The following is an 18,102-nucleotide window of genomic DNA, read 5'->3' as shown; positions in this document are numbered from 1 at the left end:
TCCCCCAAAACCCTTGGCCATCCCATCTCGGCAAACCTTTTCGCTTCTCCTCCGGTCGATCTTTCGTTCGCATCGCTGGTCCGGGCCTACGAAGTTATTGGGCTTGGCTCTCCTCTCGTTCCATCACCCGGTAATCATCACCGCCACCTTCCTTTCTCCGAGGGTTGATCCCATTCTCGAATTACACACTCTTAACCACGAATTCACGAACCGACAACAAAAAACGGCTGGTCTGTTGCGCCGTTCTTTAATTCACCACGGGTTGAGAGGGGTTCTCGCTTGAGGCGAAGCCTCGCTGGTCTCGACTTCAAGATGAGAGTTCATCTGCAGTATCTGCTGCTACTAATAGGATATGTGTCACTGGCCTCGGTGCGTAAACCCGGCGAAGACGGTGGTATCTTGGGAATCACCGGTGCTGACCAGTTTCACAGGCGAGCGGCTTCCAACATGAGATTCGACGGGCTGGCAATGGCATAGAAGCAAGAAATGCTAAGGGCAAGGGCGCAGGAGCGGGAGGACTGTTGGGGCTCTTGGGAGCGTTGGAGGCAGCCCAAGGCGGCAAGGGGAAGGGGAAGGCAAAAGGGAACGGACAGGCTGCGACCGTCACCAAGACAGTAAAGGAGACCGTGACAGCAGCGGCTGCCGCCTCGAAATCGAACCAGCCTGCCGCCGCCGCGGGAGCATCGAACAACACCGCTTCAGGAGCCGCACCGGCAGCAGCCGCACCGGAGGCTGGATCAGCATCGAACAGTTCCGCTGGCAATGCTGCGGCCGCTCCGGCTGCCAACCCGAATGCGTGAGTCTTGGGATTCCCATATACATCCTCAGGCTCGATTCATGTGTACTGATCATTTGACCTTAGTCCCGCCTTCGAGTTCCTCACAAGTACCGTCTTCGCTCAAGGCCCAGCCCCGACGCAAATCATCAGCTTGCTCCCCGAGACCGTCACGCAGACTGTGTTCCTGACCATGCCTTGCGCCGCCAACCCGGCTGCGCAGAACCCGGCCGCCGCCGCAGGAGGATCCAGTAATGGCACGGGGCAGGCCAACTCGAATGGCAACGGTGTAGGAGTGATCAGTGTGGCTGTCCCATCGAGCTTGCACACGACGACTCCCTCGCTCAACGCTCCACCGCCAGCGGCTGCGACACCACCAGCAAACAGCCCTCCGCCGGCCGCCGCCCCCGCGAACACTCCTGCGGCATCACCTCCTCCTGCAGCGGCCCCGCCGGCAAGTGCTCCTCCCGCAGCAGCGCCACCAGCAAGCGCTGCCACTCCACCGCCGCCTCCTGCAGCTGCTTCTCGTAAGTCTCTTCTCGGAATCATTACCACTAATGAACTTAGTTGCTGACCTTGATCCCTAGCGCCTCCCGCCTCTTCGCTAGAGTCATCAATCAACCTAGGCGGCGCCGCCGGACAGAGCACAGCCGCAGCCCAATCCACACCTCCTGTCGCCGTCAACGCTCCACCTGCAGCTGCCGCCCCCCAGGCGACACCGGGTACCAACAATGCCGCCGAGCCGGATATCGACACGAGCGGGTTGACCCTGAAGTCGGCAGTAAGCCTGGGCAACCTCGTACAGCAGACCAACGCGCCCGCGGCGTAGATCGTGGATAGAATAACAACGGGGGTTGGCCGAAGACGCTCGAGAAGCGAAGCATATGTGTTTTAGTAATACCCAGCTCAGCTTGTTGACCCTGGGGGTTGTAACGGTTGTGTTTTATGAGATAATACCAAAGGTTTCGCTTCTTGCTCGTTGGTAGATATACGTAGGCCCGTGGAAATATAAAAAGCCGTTCATCGGACTAGCTGGTGTCGCGTATAGAGACTTAACCCCCACCCCCTTTTCATCTCTACTGCATGTGAGGATGTCTGTTCTTGATGAAATTATATTGGTTGTTCACGTATACATCCTCATTTATTTGTTCCTGGATTCAATCAGCCCCAGCGCTCATTCTACTTCACCTCGCAATTTTCAACGGTGTTGAATGGTATCAAGTAGATGATAAAAGATCCCCGAACAACCACCAGCTTCGGTCCCCCATTACACAGAAACGGGATCCGGACGAACAAGACGGTAGGGCACGCTCTTGCCCTTCCTGAGCCCTCCAGTCCTGTGATCACCCGTCTCACCTGAGTGAACTATGTGCACCTCACTTCAGTGAACTATATCTCGCACCAGATCCGCGTCCACCCCGCCCAACCCCTCGAGCTCGGCGCTCTTCTTGGCCTGCCTCTCCCGCATGAGGACCTCGCGGATGTCCTCGCCGGCCACGCCGCCCGACCCGGCCAGCATCCCCGGCTGATCCAGCGTCTCCTGCGAGTCGCTGTACCCGGTCGTCTGGGACTCCTCGTAGGATTCTGCATCCTCCGGGATGGGGATCATCTTTTGAAACGCGTGAGTTAGTTACTCATGGTAAACAGAGCCATCTTTCTGCGCAGGCACGGCAATGGGTTTGTTGAATGTCGGGGCATGTCACGTTGTCCCGGATGTTTTGTTTCCCACCCCCTCCCCTCATTCGACGGCGCAGAAGAACCAGCCTGCCATGTGATATGTTCTTGATGCTGTCAGGGTTCCGTGCAGAGAAAAAAAGTATTGCTTACAGCGCTCTTGGTCCAGATGTGAATTGCTTTGGCCCAGTCCAAACCCTCGAGGCAGCCCCCTTTTACGGAGACGACGGTCTTATTCTGCGATTGGTGGCACATTAGAATGAGCCAGACGTAAGTACATGCAGGATATACGGAAAGAGTGTGTGATCAAGATGACCTAACAGGTGGGGCGTGTATGTGCCACATAGCGACAGCTTATCAAAGGGGACCAGAGAATTAAAAGGGGAGACCTCACCGGTGTGGTGTGGATGAGCCTCGTGCCACAATTCTTACAGAAGTAGCTGTTGTCTTCGTATCAGTAATCCGGAAGGGGTCCGAGGGGATGGCCATCAAGGTCCTCCGGACTCACCAGTAGAGGGTTTGCCCTGAATGGGTGGGCCGTCTACGGATATAAGTATCAGCCGGTCTGTTCCTTTCACTTTATCCAGTCCACACTTCCTCCTTCTCCTTTATTCGTTGTTTCTTTTAAGCCACTTCACACTCACACTTATTCATCTTCCTCTTCCTCCACGCAAAGGCAATACGGGGCAGCTTGGAACTCACTTGTAGACACTGAGCAGCTCGGCGTCCGGCAGGGCGAAGCGCGGGAATATGGCCGACGTCCCAAAGGCCGAGGAAGTCTGCCTCCTGCATTCTGTGCAGTGGCATATATATAGGGCGAGGGGCTTCTCAAGGGGCGTCTTGAAGGTGACGGAACCGCACTGACAGCTGGCGTCCATGGTGGGCAGTGGGTGTATATGGGAGGGGTATCCTACGTCCGGTCCAATTGGTCTATCCTGGTCCAAGACCGTTCAGGTGAGCAACGGTCGATGTTGATGTTGAGCATGTAAGTTCTTGAGAGAAGTAAAAGGAAATTCACGCCTGAGGCAAGCAGGAAGAGGGATGGTTTGGTTTCCTGAGAGTTGAGGTATGACCAACATCCAGCCTTGGCCCTCCCGGTATTAATAAGCGACATGAGCTGCCTGAGGACTGTGACTCGACGGCGAGGGCGAGGACGTCAGGTTCTCCGACATTCGCAGCAGACAGGACAAGAGGGAGACGCGGAGACGCGGGTCGCAGACCTTCCAGGCGTGACTCATCCAGGATGCGAGGTCGCGGGCGGTGAACTGCTGCGTTCGCGAAGTCACATGTCACCTTCTAGGCGGAGTCAAAAGACGAACGAACGGCCTGCAACCTGCTAATCTATGTAAGTAAGAAGCGCATTAAACTGCTTGTGTATAGTGGACTGGTCCGCTGCATGGCATTTGCTTCCTGGCCTGTCAGCGCTAGGAGGTCCCCGTCGCCGTAGCCGCCTCGCACCCGATATCCCGAGACACCACGTTCCAGTCGGCACACCACCACCCCTTTGGTCCGATGCGGCGTTTGCGGCGTTCGAAAAGAACGTGGCGACTGATTCGACTGCGAATAAGGGCTCTGAACCTTGCGTGTGCCGTGTCTGGCCTGCGAGAACCGGTCCGGTTATGCTCTGACACCGGCGTCTGGGGATGCCTGGACATGGCTCGTCGTTGGTCCGTCTTACAACCCAAAATTGATCAAAGGCCGACTGCCGGCTTCACATGCATGTTCGCTTCGGTTCGTCTTTTGAAATAGCAATATGGCTGTAGCGTGAAAGAGCCAAGCTGTAACAATCGCAGCGTCTTTTTTGCTAATTAATACTATACAAATGCATTTCTAGTGGGCGTTGCCGTTTGATCTCGCGCCCAGGTCAACGTCATTGTCGAGCACTTGTGTCTCGAGCGTTCTGGCCAGCCTGACCATGGGTATGTCTACTAATCTCCAAAATAAGTCTGCTACCCAGATTACAATCGGCGCCAGAAGCAGCAGCCCCATAGCCCAGCAGACCGTCCTCTGTATCGCAGTGTCGATCCCAACCATCCCCTTGACTCCACTGGGGAGGATCTCGGGCCTGTAGCCTTGCAGCTTGGGTGTTCCTACGGGCGCAACGTAGACATGCCCCGCCACTTGTCTCTGGAGACACTCCAGCACCGGCCCGTGCACGATGTATATCGCGTAGCTGATGTGCCCCAAGTACTGCGCGAACTCGCCCTCAAGGAACTCCTTGACGAAATGGAGTTCTCCACACGTCCAGACCATCGCTATCGCCTGCACCGCGAACCAGAACTTCTGCGGCGTCACATTGTCCACTGGCGGGAAGGATGAGGGCGTGTGCGCCAGCAGCCACCGGATGCCAGGCGACCTGTCCGCGTCGAAGTTGGGCCAGCCGCCGGTGAAGATGCAGGCCAGGAAGATGGTGCCGTGCACGCAGTAGTGCAGCATCGGGTTCTCGATTATTCGCGGTAATGTGCCCGGCGACGAGGGTGATATGGAGTCGATGGATTCGTAGCGCTTCAGTTGTGCCGTCCTCTTAATGTGTATGTCGGCCAGCATCATGCCCGCCCAGAACTCGAATGCCGCCCACTTCCCACATGTGACAGCATAGGCTATCAGGCAAACCTCAACCGCCAGGCGCGCCCGCGTCCGCATCCTCGCAACCATGAGGATAGTCAGAAATAGCAGCATTGAGTGGGCAAACTCGATTGGTATCGACCACAGGTGGATGTCGAAAGCAGGCCGAAGGTCAAAGTCCCAGGCCCACGGCCAGGTGATGCTGTGGAAAACTGCGTCGATCCAGGCTAGAAACTGCTTCCAGAGGCTCGGCAGAGGCCTGTACATGAAGCCGCATTGGATCAACACCGCTACCATGGCCGTCGAAACCAGGCATGGCCCAAATAGTCGGAATGGCCGCCGGAAAGTGGACGAGGATAGCGCAGTGTAACATTTTTCCAGCTCTCTTGAGCGTATAGCCTTGAGTGGTTTGTACGAGAGCACGAAGCCCGAAATAACAAAGAATATGTGAACCATGGGTCGCCCGCTGAAGATTATCCTCACAAGAGGCAACTGCAGCCATGACGACTCGCCGTCCTTGTTGAGGCCGTACGTGGGCACCAAGTATGGGTGGTTTTCCTCGGTGTAATGGCAGAAAAAAACTATCAAGCTGGCCACGCCTCGCAGGCCGTCGAGATACGAGGTTGGGTGTAGTCTATGAGTCTGGAGGGGAGACTTGTGGTCGGGCCATATCGCATCGGCGACAAAGCTGGGGAGAAGAGTTTCGGGAGACATGGTCCTTCGGGAGGCGGCTGACCATGATGGACGGAGGGGCGAGCCGAGTGCCATGCGGTTGGGGTTCTATGCGGCCGGTGTGATATGTCGCCTTTGAAAAGGAGACACGGCGGGGAGCCAGCTCGTCGCAACCGGACCACGGTTGGGTAAAGTTTTGGAAATGTGGTGGTTCGAACCGAGGAGGAGAGGGTCGTCGGCTTCGGGGTCAGGAATGGTGATGCTCAGGACTTAATCTGCCATGTGGCTGCAGGACACGCATCCTGGTGGTTAGCGAGGATGGACAGACTGGAGCGGCTGACGGCAGGCCGGGGATGGATCTATTTTAGAGACGGAGGTGCAGCCGTAATGTGGTAGATTATTGTGATAATTCTGGGGACAGCTGGGGGGGCGGCGCAAGTCTGCGAAGGAGCGGCGCAGACATGGTGGGCATGTCGAGGTACGTTCCAAGGTTTGGGGAGCCAGGGAGCTGCAAGCACACCTCACAGATACACAGACAAACACAGACACACACAAGACTCGCGCGCCAGGTGTGGGCACAGACAAGGCTCATGCAGGTGCCCAGGTGGTCTCGACCCGTGTGCAGGCGGATCTCCTAAGGGGCCAAGGTCGGGGGCCAGCGGGCCTAGGCAGGGGTCGAGGATCACTCACCCACAGGCGCCTCAAGCAGCGGGTCCTCCTTGCCGGTTTTGGTGAAACAGGTGGGCAGCAGCCGGCCCTCCAGGTCTCCTGTGCCTCTCTGGCTCTGTGTGCGTGTGATTACAGCAGGTTTGTATGTCTGTCTGTCTGTCCGTCTGTCTGTCTCTCTGTACGACAGAATACACACCTCTCTTCTAGTTCACAATTCGATCCAACCCTGAAAAGTGAGAGACACCTCGTTCGAGAACAGGGCAACGGGGCACAACGAATCCGATGTTGGACAGAATCTCTGCTGTGGGACGAGCACTCGGTCAGTCGATAAAGTTCGTTCATCCAAAGTACCCGAGGTACATGTACCTCGATCGCAGTACCAACTAAGATGGCGCGGTGGAATTGAGTCTGTCGCGAATGGAGAGGTTTTATGGGGCACTTACGACGACACCTGCTCGGTTCGACGGGCAGAAAACAAAATGAAGGATCAACAACCGTCAAGAAAAAAGGGACTTGCCTTTGCTCAAAAGAGAAATGCAGTAACTGGAACTCCGTTCTGGCTTTATACGGTGCACAGATCTCCCCCCATCGGCACTTTCTCCAAGCCCGTTGAGAGAAGGTTCAGTCAGCTACTGTTAAATGACCTGACCTGACCCTTCACATGCACCCAAACTCAACAACCCCAACGTGGCCATTCATTCATCCCTTGCTCCCTACATGGCCAAGCGCCCGAGGTTCCAATCCACACATGGCGAAGCCCTGCAAACTATTGTCCCGTCTTGTCAAAAAGTCTGCAACATTGTTTCAAAGCCACCGCTTCCCGGGTGAAATGTGCCACCATCCCGCGGCTGGGGCGTCGGGGTGCGCTTTAAGCTTAAGGGGGAAATGCATGAATTGTTTCGAATCGACTCCCGCAGCCCGCCCTCGGCATGCAGCCTGGCAGCCACCTTGCTTAATGTGCCAGATCCAGATCTGACCTCATCCGTACCAGTTAGGATCACTCAGGCACTCTACTCTGTAGTCTAGCATTGTCAGCAGCTGTCTGGCGACATCTGTACTGGAGAAACCAGACCGGAGCAGATATCAACCACAGTATGAGGGACACTAGCTCGTCGCGAGCTACACTACAACTCCCCAGGCCGAGTGATACGGCCGTGGTTGCGACGAGGCTGAATGACTGGAACACATGCAACAACGCAACCGTGGTTGGCCTTGTCGCACAAATTCGGACGGCACAAACGTGACCACTGTGCTGGTCAGCTCTGAACTGGCGCACCGAGATGGGACGGCACTCACAACACGTCTTTCACCGCCAGCAAAGTTCCTGCTTTAAATCCTGTCATCTGTAATACAAGTGCTACTTGACCTTCGACTCCAAGGAGACTCCCTGGCCTCCAATCCTACAGTACGCGGACAATAGCCGGATTGAAAAAGTGTCAAGCCGAGCCGGTCGTCCATCCGAACGCCTTCGATTTCAATCTACACATTCATCTGCCGCCTTCCTCCCGCCGTTGAGCAGTATGCGATCTGTGCACTGAGTACTCGCTCTCGGCAGCTCCCAAGGGTCGGTTTTCTGCGAACTCCGCATAGATGTTTGTTATGCGGAGTTATTTGCCGTGGTATTTGAGAAAACAGCTGCCTAGCTGCCGTTCAACGTGCATCTTTTTAAAGCTATGGATCACGTCTTGTCCTGCTCAGCTTTCCCTAAAATGACGTCCTCGGCAAGACATGATCTACATGTTGGGAACGGCTACCGTTATTAGCACACCAATACGAACCAGATGCTCAGAGAACATCTACGGGACACGTAATGCACATTCCATCTAATCATTCATCAAGAATTACTCGCGGGCATGGATTCATGCGATGTGATGAATGAGCTCTGGCTTTGTCAATTGGATCAGTCTTTGGTGTTGGCTGCACCTGAGTTCAGAACTGGGTTTTTCGGTGACATGCGCATGCTGCTGCGGCAAAACTAATAATTCCCAAGGGCGGGAGTACCTGATAGTTTGTCGAGGGATGGTATCAAGGTCTGACGATCTTCGCTTTCAGATCGGCACATTCCTTCATGCCCCACCGTTCTTTGATAGTGCGCCGGGTGTTTGCACACAGAGAATATTTATTCGCGACGCTGACACGTTAGCAACGCGTATTTATTCTCCGATGCACTTTAACTTTTCTCGCGTATGCGCCCAGGCGCCACGGCGCCGATCTGCTACCTCGCCAAACCAGCCCCGGCACGGCCCGTCTCCCACTGCCAACCTCGGTATCGGGAATTGCGGGTCCCCTGTTGAAGCTCCGGGTGAGTCAGTCGGGGCGACGAAGGATCTCGAGCTGGCTGCGCTAGAGTGAAATTGCGAAGCCATCTGGCGGTCAAATCTATGTTGCTAAGGCTTGGGTCACAATGTCGTTGTTAGTTACCCAGCCACACTGCCTAATCAGGCTCGCCGTGCTGACAGATTCTCTGAAAGCTATACTCTAGTAAATATCGTCACGTCCTTCTCGGATCTTCAAACCAAAGACAGCCAGCAGTAATGATCATCTCGGGCCGTTTGCCCCTTTTGGTTCACTGCCGACGGTGTAGTTCAAGTCGTGAAGTCGAGGCGTACAGGGTCTTATATAAGATGGGCACCCCGTAGACCACCTCATATGGTCCAGGTCCTTGAGGTAAGGTTAGCACAACAAGTCTTCTAAAGCCTTCATTCCCAAACTTGGATCATGAAGCCTCGTATAGCATACTGTTCGTTGCTCATGCAAGCAGCCGTCGCTGCCACATACCCTCAGTTTAACCATGGGGCTTCGACAACTCCCTCTGTCGAAACCGTTTTCTCCCTGCCTTCCATCCCCTCGTGGTTCGAGAACCTCGCATACCGCCCATCAACAAACACCATAATCACAACCCGCCTCGACGTCCCTCAGATCTGGTCCATCGACCCAACCACTCACGAAGGCACCCTCCTCGCCAACATCACTGAGACCTCCGGCCTGATTGGTATCACACAGCTCATATCATCGCCTGACACCTTCATCGTTGCGAGCGCCAACTTCTCCACCTTCGTGCAGCCTAACTCCTCCGTGCTGTGGAATCTCACATTCTCCGAAGACGGCTCTGCCAGCGTGACGCAGGCCGCGGCCGTCCCGCAGATGGGCCTGGTCAACGGCCTGGCGAGATGGGATGACCGCACCGTCCTCGCAGCTGACAGCACTATGGGGCTGATCTGGAAGGTCGACCTCGACACCGGCGAGGCGACGGTAGCCCTTGCGGACCCGACGATGGCGCCCGTTGAATCAAACGGGGTTAATGGTGTAAAAGTTTATAGGCCCAGGGACAGCGAGGAGACCTTTGTCTACTATACGTCGACCGATCAGGGTCTGCTAGCGCGCGTGCCCGTCTCTTCTGTCACTGCCGAGAAGCTCCCTGCCGATGCGCCCGTGGAGATCATCGCAGGCGGTTTGAATCCCGATGATTTCGCGCTGCTTGATGATGGGAGTGTCTACCTCACTACGGGTGCCAACAACACTGTCGTTCACGTTGCTTTGGATGGGGGTATCGAGACTGTGGCTGGGAGTCTTGGGGATTTAGAGCTCGCGAGTAGCACGGCTTGTCAGTTTGGGCCTGAGGGCCAGCTATATGTCACCACTGCGGGTGGACTGGAGGGTGCGGTGAATGGGACGCTCCTGGGCCCGGGCAACGTTGTCTTGGTTAATCTGGGTGCGCTATAGATCTGGTGAGAAACCTTGACATTGGTCGCCTCACCTAAGACACCAAGACTACTTGAAAATTAGACAGTCCTGTGGATCCAACTCGCTGATATCTGCACTCGTTGCCCGTCCGTCGAACACCAACTCGCTGATAATCTTACCTGTGATAGGCGAGTTGTTAATTCCCCACTGATTGTGACCGGCTGCTAAGACAAGGCCTTTGATCCCGGTGAAGCCCAGCAGAGGGCCTAGCTCGGGATCACGACCCTCCAAGTTCACGATCGGTCTGAAGCAGGCCTGCTTTATAAGTACCTGACTTTTGGCAAAGTCTGGGGAGACGATGGCGATATTTTCCATCAGCTCCTGACAGAGATTTGTATTGACTTCCACCTCATCGGTGGTTGCAGGGAGAGTTGCGCCATAGTCTGTTTGTCCGCACATGTAGACGGTTTTATCCGGGCGGGGGTAGACCTCCAACTGGTTTTTCGTATCACCAGGGACGATGTGGCCTGCATCAAAAAAGATTATTGTTGGCGACACGTCTCGTCCAGGATCAATCACGACGCTGTGGCTCCGTTCGCCGCCTATTGGTGCTTCTGGGAGGAGCCTCTGCGTCCATGGACCGGCTGCAAGGACGACGTTCGTCGCAGGAAGCTGTTGCTCCCTTCCAGAATTCTTGTCACGATATGTGACCGACTGGACCTCATCTCGCGTATTCGAGTACACAATTGCCTCCGCACTTCCTTCGACAAAACGTACTCCTCTCTCCTCTGCTAGTCTAGCCAAAGAGGTTGTAAACAGATACGGATGGCACTGGGCAGTCTTTCCCAGTGGTTTGTACCATTTGAAGACGGCATGGTCGACCCAGTCCAGAGTTTCTGGGACTCGCGTGTCTGCATCTGGATCGTCCATATGTCTCTCTACCGCATCGCAATCGGCGGAATCGCATTTCCGGTAGCCCCAGGTCTTCTCGCCGTCGTGCTCCCTAGCGAGTTGTGCATGTAGTTCAAAGCTCGCTGGTGCCAGACAGGCGGGATCAGCCCATTCTCCAAGGCAGCCCGCCCCCTTGCCAGACGAACCTCCAGCAATCTTGGTCGCCTCAAGAAGTATGATACGGTGTTGATCTGGGTTGTAAGAAGGGTGTCGAGACAGGTAGTATGCTGCGCAGCATCCGATTGCACCTCCACCTTGGTATTATCAGCTTCCCACTTTCAGCCAACATGTCTTCTGGATGTGGTCGTCTGGTACCTATGATGATAATTTGTTTGTAGTTTCTATCACGCCCGTTGTCTGAATTCATCATGTTGTTTGTAGCCACAGAAACGTCGGTACGAGAGTTTAGAGTAGCTCTTGATTATGGCTGTCTGAAGCGATGATCATTGGAGATGTTGAGCTCCTGTTATCAGGCACAAAGGTGACTTGAACCTGCTGCTGGATACTTATGCGTGTACAATGAATCTGTACTGGGACCGGCCAGCCGCTAAGTATCTTGTGTCGCCTGCCTTCAGCTCATTGAGAAGTCGTTGGCCAGAAGATGTTGGTACTGTAGCATCGGGTCAAGCGGGGACAGAGAAAGCCTGCCAAGAAGCCTTCTGCATAACCGTGCCTATCATGTAATGTATGCCTCAAACTCAACAAGAACACATTACAAATGTATGAATATGTATTTGAGAACAGAATGTGAAAGCAACAGCATTAAAAAGTGTTGTTTGTAGCCTCGATTACAGATACAAATCTCAGTATTTTCTGCGCAGATATGTTGGAAGCAAGCAATGAAACCAGGATAGTAATTCTTTTGTTTGATTGGGCAGCGCCTCTCAGCTTTCCCAGCCGCGCATTGTTTCAAACAAAAAGAAAGGCTTGTAATAGAAATGAGTGTGATTTAAAAGCGGTCATTCAAGAGCCTCTGACGCATCAACAGGACTTTGCGTACTCTCTGAGTAGTATGTCCTGAGTATGCGCCTTTATGACCCTGACTCCAGAGAAAATCTAATGATCCTGGGCTTGCTTCATTCCATTGCCTGTCTTGATTCTGTTCACGACTATAAATTTCCAATATCATGGTTCATGGGATTGACAGATACAAATTCCTGCAAATCTGTAAGCCCTGGTGGCAATAAGCTGACTGTTCTGCTGCGGGTTAACTTTTGTGGAATCATCTGAACTGCTGCCTTGTTACATGTCGTGTACCATCGAGTGCCAGTATTCAAAAGCCCTACAACAGTGAGATAGCTTTCCCAAGGCCTTAGGTGTTCTTTAGGTCCAAGAGAAAGGTTTTAAATGGTACTTGTAGTGTGAAAGTTATTAGAAGAATAATTGGTTTACGTTAGGAAACATACTTACAAGAACAAAGTCGTGGTTTGTTCTTACCTAAAACATCGAGAACTCGAGTCTCAGTGACCCAGCAAGCAGAGCTGTTTCCAGGGCTTATCTTGTGTTTCCCAGCGAAGCTGCTATCTTCAAATTTGTAGCTGACTACCCACCTCCCCAAGGGACTTCTTACTTTCACCCTTTCCCAGGACAAAAAGCTCTCATAATCCTCCATATCTTCCCTGCTTTCCATCTACGGGGTTCTTTCACACTGGGCCCACTCCTATCCCATCAAACCGGAAGGTGCAACCAAAATTAAAGCCTTCGCACAATCTGCTGCCTACAACTTGCCCTTTTTCAACTGTCCCCCCCTTCTTCCTCCCCTCGCGCTTTTCCACCCATTACCCTGCCCTCCTTGCCTCGACAGGCCCAATCATCCCAAACAAACCGGATTGAGCTCGCCCCTGCGCTGGTCCCAAGATGGCTTCTCCAACTTGCGACCAAAAGAAATTGACCATTGTTCGACTGGTTGAGAAGGAGTGCTTGGCACAGATCAAGACTGCTGAGGCTGTTCGCGACCTGAAGTGCCTGGAAATCAAGGCAAAGTACAGAGACAAGAAGGAGCAAGCATGTCTCGACCTTGAACAGCAGGAAAAGAATGAGTTGGACGAGATCACACGGCTTCACGAGGTCCGAATGAATCCTATCAGGGCCAAGCATCAAGAGAAGCTTTCAGCAATCAGGGAGCAGTATGGCATAGCCGTCCCTGAAGCTGGACTCCAGGCATCTCCCACTTCTGAGTACCCCAGCTCACCACCCACTTTAGCCACGACTCCAGTAAGCCTCTCCAGCAAAGTTGTTGCGATAATTGCCAAAACATGTCTTATTTCCAGTGCGTACTAGCGGCTTGCTAATCAGAAGAAGGCTGCGCCATGCAAAAAGAATCACATCACCAGCTACCGATCCAATGACGATACTCACGAGTCTAGCGATGAGTCGAACACATCTATCCCCGCAATTTCTCATGAGGCAAGAAACAAGCTCAGACTTGCTGCTCCCGTGATGAAACGGAAGAGAGTTCAGAGCATCGAGTTGACAGGCGATGATGATGAATCGGACTTCGTTCAGAACCACACCAAAGATGACGAGGACGATGAACATGATGATGCCGATGATGATGACGACGATAACCTTTTCGAGATTATGCGGACTAGGCCTTCTGGAAGATCTCGCAAGTCGGTCATGAGTGCCCCCGGAAAGAGCTTTGGACGGAACACTGTGCCGTTTGCTTCGTCAAGAGAGCCGGAGACTGGGCCCCGTCAGACTGAATTAAATCACACCTTCAAACCTCGCAACAAGGCATCTCCACCCAGTGGCGAGACAGATGACCAAGCTGAGGAGGAAGATGAGAACAAGAGCATCTGCAGTGTCCCAGGTACGTCGGTTGCATTACAATCTACTCTTCTGGGCCACACATGAAAACCAGCAGAGAAATCTGATATTAACGAGGGAGTTCTAACAGCTTCGCAGGCTTCACGTCGAAGCCTCCGACCCAGTCGACTTGAACCTGGTAAATACAGAATGAATGCGAAAGCTTGGCCTGTGTGAAATCATTGTCAGCGCAAGCTCGAAAAAAGAGCTGGCTGCCTGACGAGAGATGTTTCAAAGAGGTATGGAAACTTTATGAGACATTGGCTGAAGTAAAAGCGTTGAAACTTCCAATGGAGAAGAGTGATGCGCGCCCGGAGTTGTTGGAAACTCGCCCGCGGTGCATGTGTGGTTCGAGCCGGGTCACAAGGGGCGAAACAAGTCTTTCCTTGGTTTCTGAAGATGAAGTCGCTAGAGACTTTTGGAAGCTTTCCGGAAGTAATCAGAACCCATGCTGAGTTATGTAGACATTCCTGATGAGCTGCCCACTGGCTGAAAAGAGACTTTATGAAAGCTTTACGGATAGGCTTGATACACAACAATCAAAACACTGTAGACATCTTCCTCATGATGCCTCACCAGCGTGCCTTCATCTTAAGGTATTAACTCAGAGAGCTTTCCGATGAAAGACGAAAATCAAATAGGGATTTTTTTGTTAACAAAAAAGGAAATCATGTATTCATTAATGTAAGGGCCTGTTAGGTATATGTGGTATCCAGTTTAAAATATCCAAGCGCTGCTTTGAGTGGGTGCGTAAATTACCCTTTGGAAGCACGGCTGTATTCACATGTAATGCCTTGTTCCCAAGGAACTCGAATATAAAAGCCCAACCTATTCTCGGTCTCAGCTCACCCCCACAATATTCTCTAAGGTGGCTATTGGTAGATTGTCGCGACCATTGCTGGGTCAGTCGGTCGGTATATGTTTATGTGCCCATCATGCGGTATGGTCGCGACTCTCGCCTTACATCTCGAGCAGTAGATGTGGGTGTCCTCAAACCAGTGACACATGTATGGGACGCATACGGCACACACACAGAACAGGCAGCACAGAGCCGCTGCCATGGTCTGCATTGAAGTTCCCTCTTTAGACACGTTCGTCTGGGCCCGTTGCATGCAGAAGGGGCAGTCGATATACGTTGGCGTTGCTGTCAGTCTGGACAGAGGTGTCACCATCTGCGGCTCGGGTTCTGCGTAGATCGGAGGCATCTCCATATGCGGGTTCTTGGCAGGAGGCGTCACGACTTTTTCTGGGACAGGTGGTCTGGCAGGAGCTCGTCAATAAATGAGGTCAGGGTGAAGATTGGGGACCGCCGAGAAGATGGAACTTACGGTGTCTGTTCTTCTACCTGTATCAAACCCGCAGGCAAAACCTGGTCTTGTGCACGCCTCGTCTCATGTTCAACGGGCAGATTTTGTGGTAGGTCAGGATGCTGCGATTCTTGAGCCTGAGGCCCATTTGCATCGACTTCAGCCACCTGCTGTGGTTTCTCTGTGGTCATTGTACTGAAGCTTTTGTCTCTCCTTCTCTGACAATTTAGGGTTGATATTTGGTGTCTGATTACTATTGATCTTGTCGAGACTGATGATGTTGTTGTGATATCGAGAAGACTGGTACCAGAACGCCTGGAGTTAGCCGACGCATTGTTTTATCAATACCAGCTTCTACGCATCCTTCAAGAGGCTGCAGTGTAACACAGTTTGAATCCGTAGCATGCATAAGCTGAACCATGCGTGACATTGGGGTCTCAATTCAGGCAACAATAATCTGGTGCTTGAGGCAAAACAACCCTGCAATAGCTGGGCCATTCCAAAAAGTAATACTATGACAACGGCCAAGAGTGGACACACCAGCTCCAAAGTACATAGGCCACATGAACCATTCCTGCATTGGCATAGCTGGCGGAAGAGATCTTCTGACCTGGCCACCCTCCAGGCTGAGGGAGGCTGTGGGATGCTGTGGTACCTCGTTGAAAGTGGTGCCTGTGCAATTTAAGGAGGGCGAATCCTTCACGCGAGGTTGTATTAGATGTTGCACAACACACACTACACAGTCGAAGGATCACGCAGGATGCTGCAACCCTGCAACGTGACTGAGCAAGGGTTTGGTATTGGCGGGCCAGCTGAGGCTGACGCGCCGCAGCGATTTCCCAAACCAGCCCACACTGCCGGTCGATTAAAGCGAGCTGCTGTTTTGGAACCGAGAGCCTCAAGTGGGACTGCGTATAGCTCACTTAAGACCTACGCTGGTTATCAAGATCCCCAGCGTGTGAGTTGAGTCTATATCGAAAACCCGGGAAACAACTTCGCAAGAACCCCCAAAAATGCGACTTCTTCACACCACCACCCAGAAGTTGGTAGAGAAGACTCCGGAGGAGCTGCGGAAAGACAACGTGCGATATGCAATTCTGTCGCACACATGGGGTCCGAATGAAGTGATTTACGAAGACATTGTTCACGGCACCGAGTGGACCAAGAACCCAAATTCACTGCGCAAGGTTCAAGGCGCTTGCCACCAGGCCCGCAGCGATGGATATGAGTATATCTGGATAGACACATGTTGTATAGACAAGAGCAGCAGTGCTGAATTGTCCGAGGCCATAAACTCCATGTATATCTGGTACGAGATGTCAAAAGCGTGCTACGCCTTCATCGAGGACTTCAACTGGGATAGCCTCGGCTCGCCCGAGAAAAAGGATTCTTTCGCAGCTAGCAGATGGTTCACTCGCGGATGGACGTTGCAAGAGCTCCTCGCGCCAGCAAATTTGATCTTCTTCACAAAGAACTGGGTCAGCCTTGGCGAGAAGAGAGCTATCAGCCCTTTCCTCGCAGAAATCACGGGAATTGATGCGACCATCATGGCGGGCGAGCGGCCGATCGAATCTGCAAGCATCGCTAAGAGGATGTCGTGGATGGCGCGCCGACAGACAACGCGGCCTGAAGACTCAGCATATTGCCTCATGGGAGTTTTCGGAGTCAACATGCCGATGCTCTACGGCGAAGGTGGTGAGCGGGCGTTTCTTAGGCTCCAGGAGGAGATTATGAAAACATCCGACGACCAGTCTCTTTTCGCCTGGGTAAATCGGGACGCAGACCCCGAGGCGCTCCATGGTCTCTTGGCGCCATCACCGGCAGCATTTGCCCATTCCAACGGCATACTGCCGTACCACGACTGGGGGGATCCTCGTGAGCCATACAGCATGACCAATCGAGGGCTTCGTATCCAGCTGCATCTGTCCGCACGAAAAGACGGCATATTCGTGGCAACTATCGACTGTCCTGTCCCGCCAGACTACGCCGACTCGAGTTTCCTGGCGATATATCTGAAGAAGATATCCACCGGTAGAGAAGATAAGGAAGGCCAGCATTATGCCCGTGTCAAGGCTGGCCAGTTTGGCAGTGTCCAAGTCCAGGGGAAGCTGAAGACCATCTATGTGCGTCAGGACCAGCGACCGCCTATCGACGATGGCGTCTTTCCGCAGCATATCCTCCAGCTCCGCAGCGGTCCTTCTGCTGAGACTTACCGAGTAGTGAAGGTCCTCCTGCCCGCTGAAAACGCCAAAGACATCCCAGAACCCCTTTCATTGCGCCAGTCACCCCGAAGCTGGGTACCCAACAAGTGGCCAGTGGCATTTCCCCTACCAAAGAGTGAAGGCCAAGTAGCGGTTGTTATTGTTTTCGAACGTGATGACGGCGAGAGGTTGGCTGTACTTATCGGCTCCATCGGTGGCTTCCAGGTGGGCTTCGGCGCAGTGAAGGTCCCGAGCCAAGGAAAATGCGACACAAACGCCCTGTCGTTCGAGACGCTGGCATGTGACTTCCAGCCGATGTCCGCCGGAAGGTTTGAGAGCGATTTCCACAGTGTGCGTGCCTCTGCCACACCAGTCGTAAAAGACTTTTGGAAGTACTACCTGATTGATATCGGCGTGGAAGATGTCGGTCGATCGCTCCCGGAGATGCTAGCGCAGGCTACTCTTGGGGCTTACAGCCGTGCCACGGGGACCATGAATCATACTTTTAATCAGCCTGAGACAACGCCAAATACTGTGCTCAAGTCTGGAGAAACACGCGATTTGGACTCTGATGACGAAGACTACCAAAGTATTGACGAGAAATCAAAGTTGCAAGATGATATGGAGAAAACTGTCCCAGGAAAGAAACGGGCTGGCTGGAGGAGGATATTACACTAGACGAGTCTCTGCCAATACACCACTTGGTATCAAGCTTACAGCTCAGAAGAAGCCCATAATCACAAGCAAAGGCAGAACGTTGAGAATCGCCGTCAAATGCGAGATCATTGCTACCAAG

At 53.2% G+C, this 18,102-nt stretch overlaps 8 protein-coding genes across 8 annotated transcripts; 4 read left to right on the top strand and 4 right to left on the bottom strand.

The window, feature by feature from the left end:
* Positions 1–312: 312 nt before the first annotated feature.
* J7T55_000501 (uncharacterized protein) lies at positions 313–1,604 on the top strand (the record flags this gene model as incomplete). The annotated part of the gene is made up of 4 exons (XM_053135783.1): positions 313–369; positions 432–796; positions 863–1,302; positions 1,363–1,604. The coding sequence occupies 4 exons, from the start codon at positions 313–315 to the stop codon at positions 1,602–1,604; spliced, it is 1,104 nt and encodes a 367-aa protein (XP_052986574.1).
* A 552-nt stretch (positions 1,605–2,156) lies between these two features.
* J7T55_000500 (uncharacterized protein) lies at positions 2,157–3,327 on the bottom strand (the record flags this gene model as incomplete). The annotated part of the gene is made up of 5 exons (XM_053135782.1): positions 2,157–2,384; positions 2,603–2,686; positions 2,844–2,889; positions 2,958–2,990; positions 3,152–3,327. 5 exons carry the CDS (start codon positions 3,325–3,327, stop codon positions 2,157–2,159), a joined length of 567 nt encoding a protein of 188 aa, XP_052986573.1.
* Positions 3,328–4,279: 952 nt separating this feature from the next.
* On the bottom strand, positions 4,280–5,728 carry J7T55_000499 (uncharacterized protein; the record flags this gene model as incomplete). Its single annotated transcript, XM_053135781.1, has 1 exon — positions 4,280–5,728. One exon carries the CDS (start codon positions 5,726–5,728, stop codon positions 4,280–4,282), a length of 1,449 nt encoding a protein of 482 aa, XP_052986572.1.
* A 3,345-nt stretch (positions 5,729–9,073) lies between these two features.
* Positions 9,074–10,078, top strand: J7T55_000498 (uncharacterized protein; the record flags this gene model as incomplete). Its single annotated transcript, XM_053135780.1, has 1 exon — positions 9,074–10,078. One exon carries the CDS (start codon positions 9,074–9,076, stop codon positions 10,076–10,078), a length of 1,005 nt encoding a protein of 334 aa, XP_052986571.1.
* A 48-nt stretch (positions 10,079–10,126) lies between these two features.
* Positions 10,127–11,360, bottom strand: J7T55_000497 (FAD dependent oxidoreductase-like protein 2; the record flags this gene model as incomplete). The annotated part of the gene is made up of 2 exons (XM_053135779.1): positions 10,127–11,244; positions 11,306–11,360. 2 exons carry the CDS (start codon positions 11,358–11,360, stop codon positions 10,127–10,129), a joined length of 1,173 nt encoding a protein of 390 aa, XP_052986570.1.
* Positions 11,361–12,847: 1,487 nt separating this feature from the next.
* On the top strand, positions 12,848–13,932 carry J7T55_000496 (uncharacterized protein; the record flags this gene model as incomplete). The annotated part of the gene is made up of 3 exons (XM_053135778.1): positions 12,848–13,204; positions 13,271–13,802; positions 13,898–13,932. 3 exons carry the CDS (start codon positions 12,848–12,850, stop codon positions 13,930–13,932), a joined length of 924 nt encoding a protein of 307 aa, XP_052986569.1.
* A 738-nt stretch (positions 13,933–14,670) lies between these two features.
* J7T55_000495 (uncharacterized protein) lies at positions 14,671–15,296 on the bottom strand (the record flags this gene model as incomplete). The annotated part of the gene is made up of 2 exons (XM_053135777.1): positions 14,671–15,058; positions 15,127–15,296. The coding sequence occupies 2 exons, from the start codon at positions 15,294–15,296 to the stop codon at positions 14,671–14,673; spliced, it is 558 nt and encodes a 185-aa protein (XP_052986568.1).
* An 822-nt stretch (positions 15,297–16,118) lies between these two features.
* On the top strand, positions 16,119–17,984 carry J7T55_000494 (uncharacterized protein; the record flags this gene model as incomplete). Its single annotated transcript, XM_053135776.1, has 1 exon — positions 16,119–17,984. The coding sequence occupies one exon, from the start codon at positions 16,119–16,121 to the stop codon at positions 17,982–17,984; it is 1,866 nt and encodes a 621-aa protein (XP_052986567.1).
* Between the last annotated feature and the right edge of the window lie 118 nt (positions 17,985–18,102).

The sequence above is a fragment of the Diaporthe amygdali genome (assembly GCF_026229845.1).
Source record: "Diaporthe amygdali strain CAA958 chromosome Unknown NODE_59_length_222216_cov_65_098826, whole genome shotgun sequence".
NCBI classification, from domain to species: domain Eukaryota; kingdom Fungi; phylum Ascomycota; class Sordariomycetes; order Diaporthales; family Diaporthaceae; genus Diaporthe; species Diaporthe amygdali.
The sequence above is the reverse complement of the archived record's forward strand: the minus strand, read 5'-3'. Positions and strand labels throughout refer to the sequence as shown.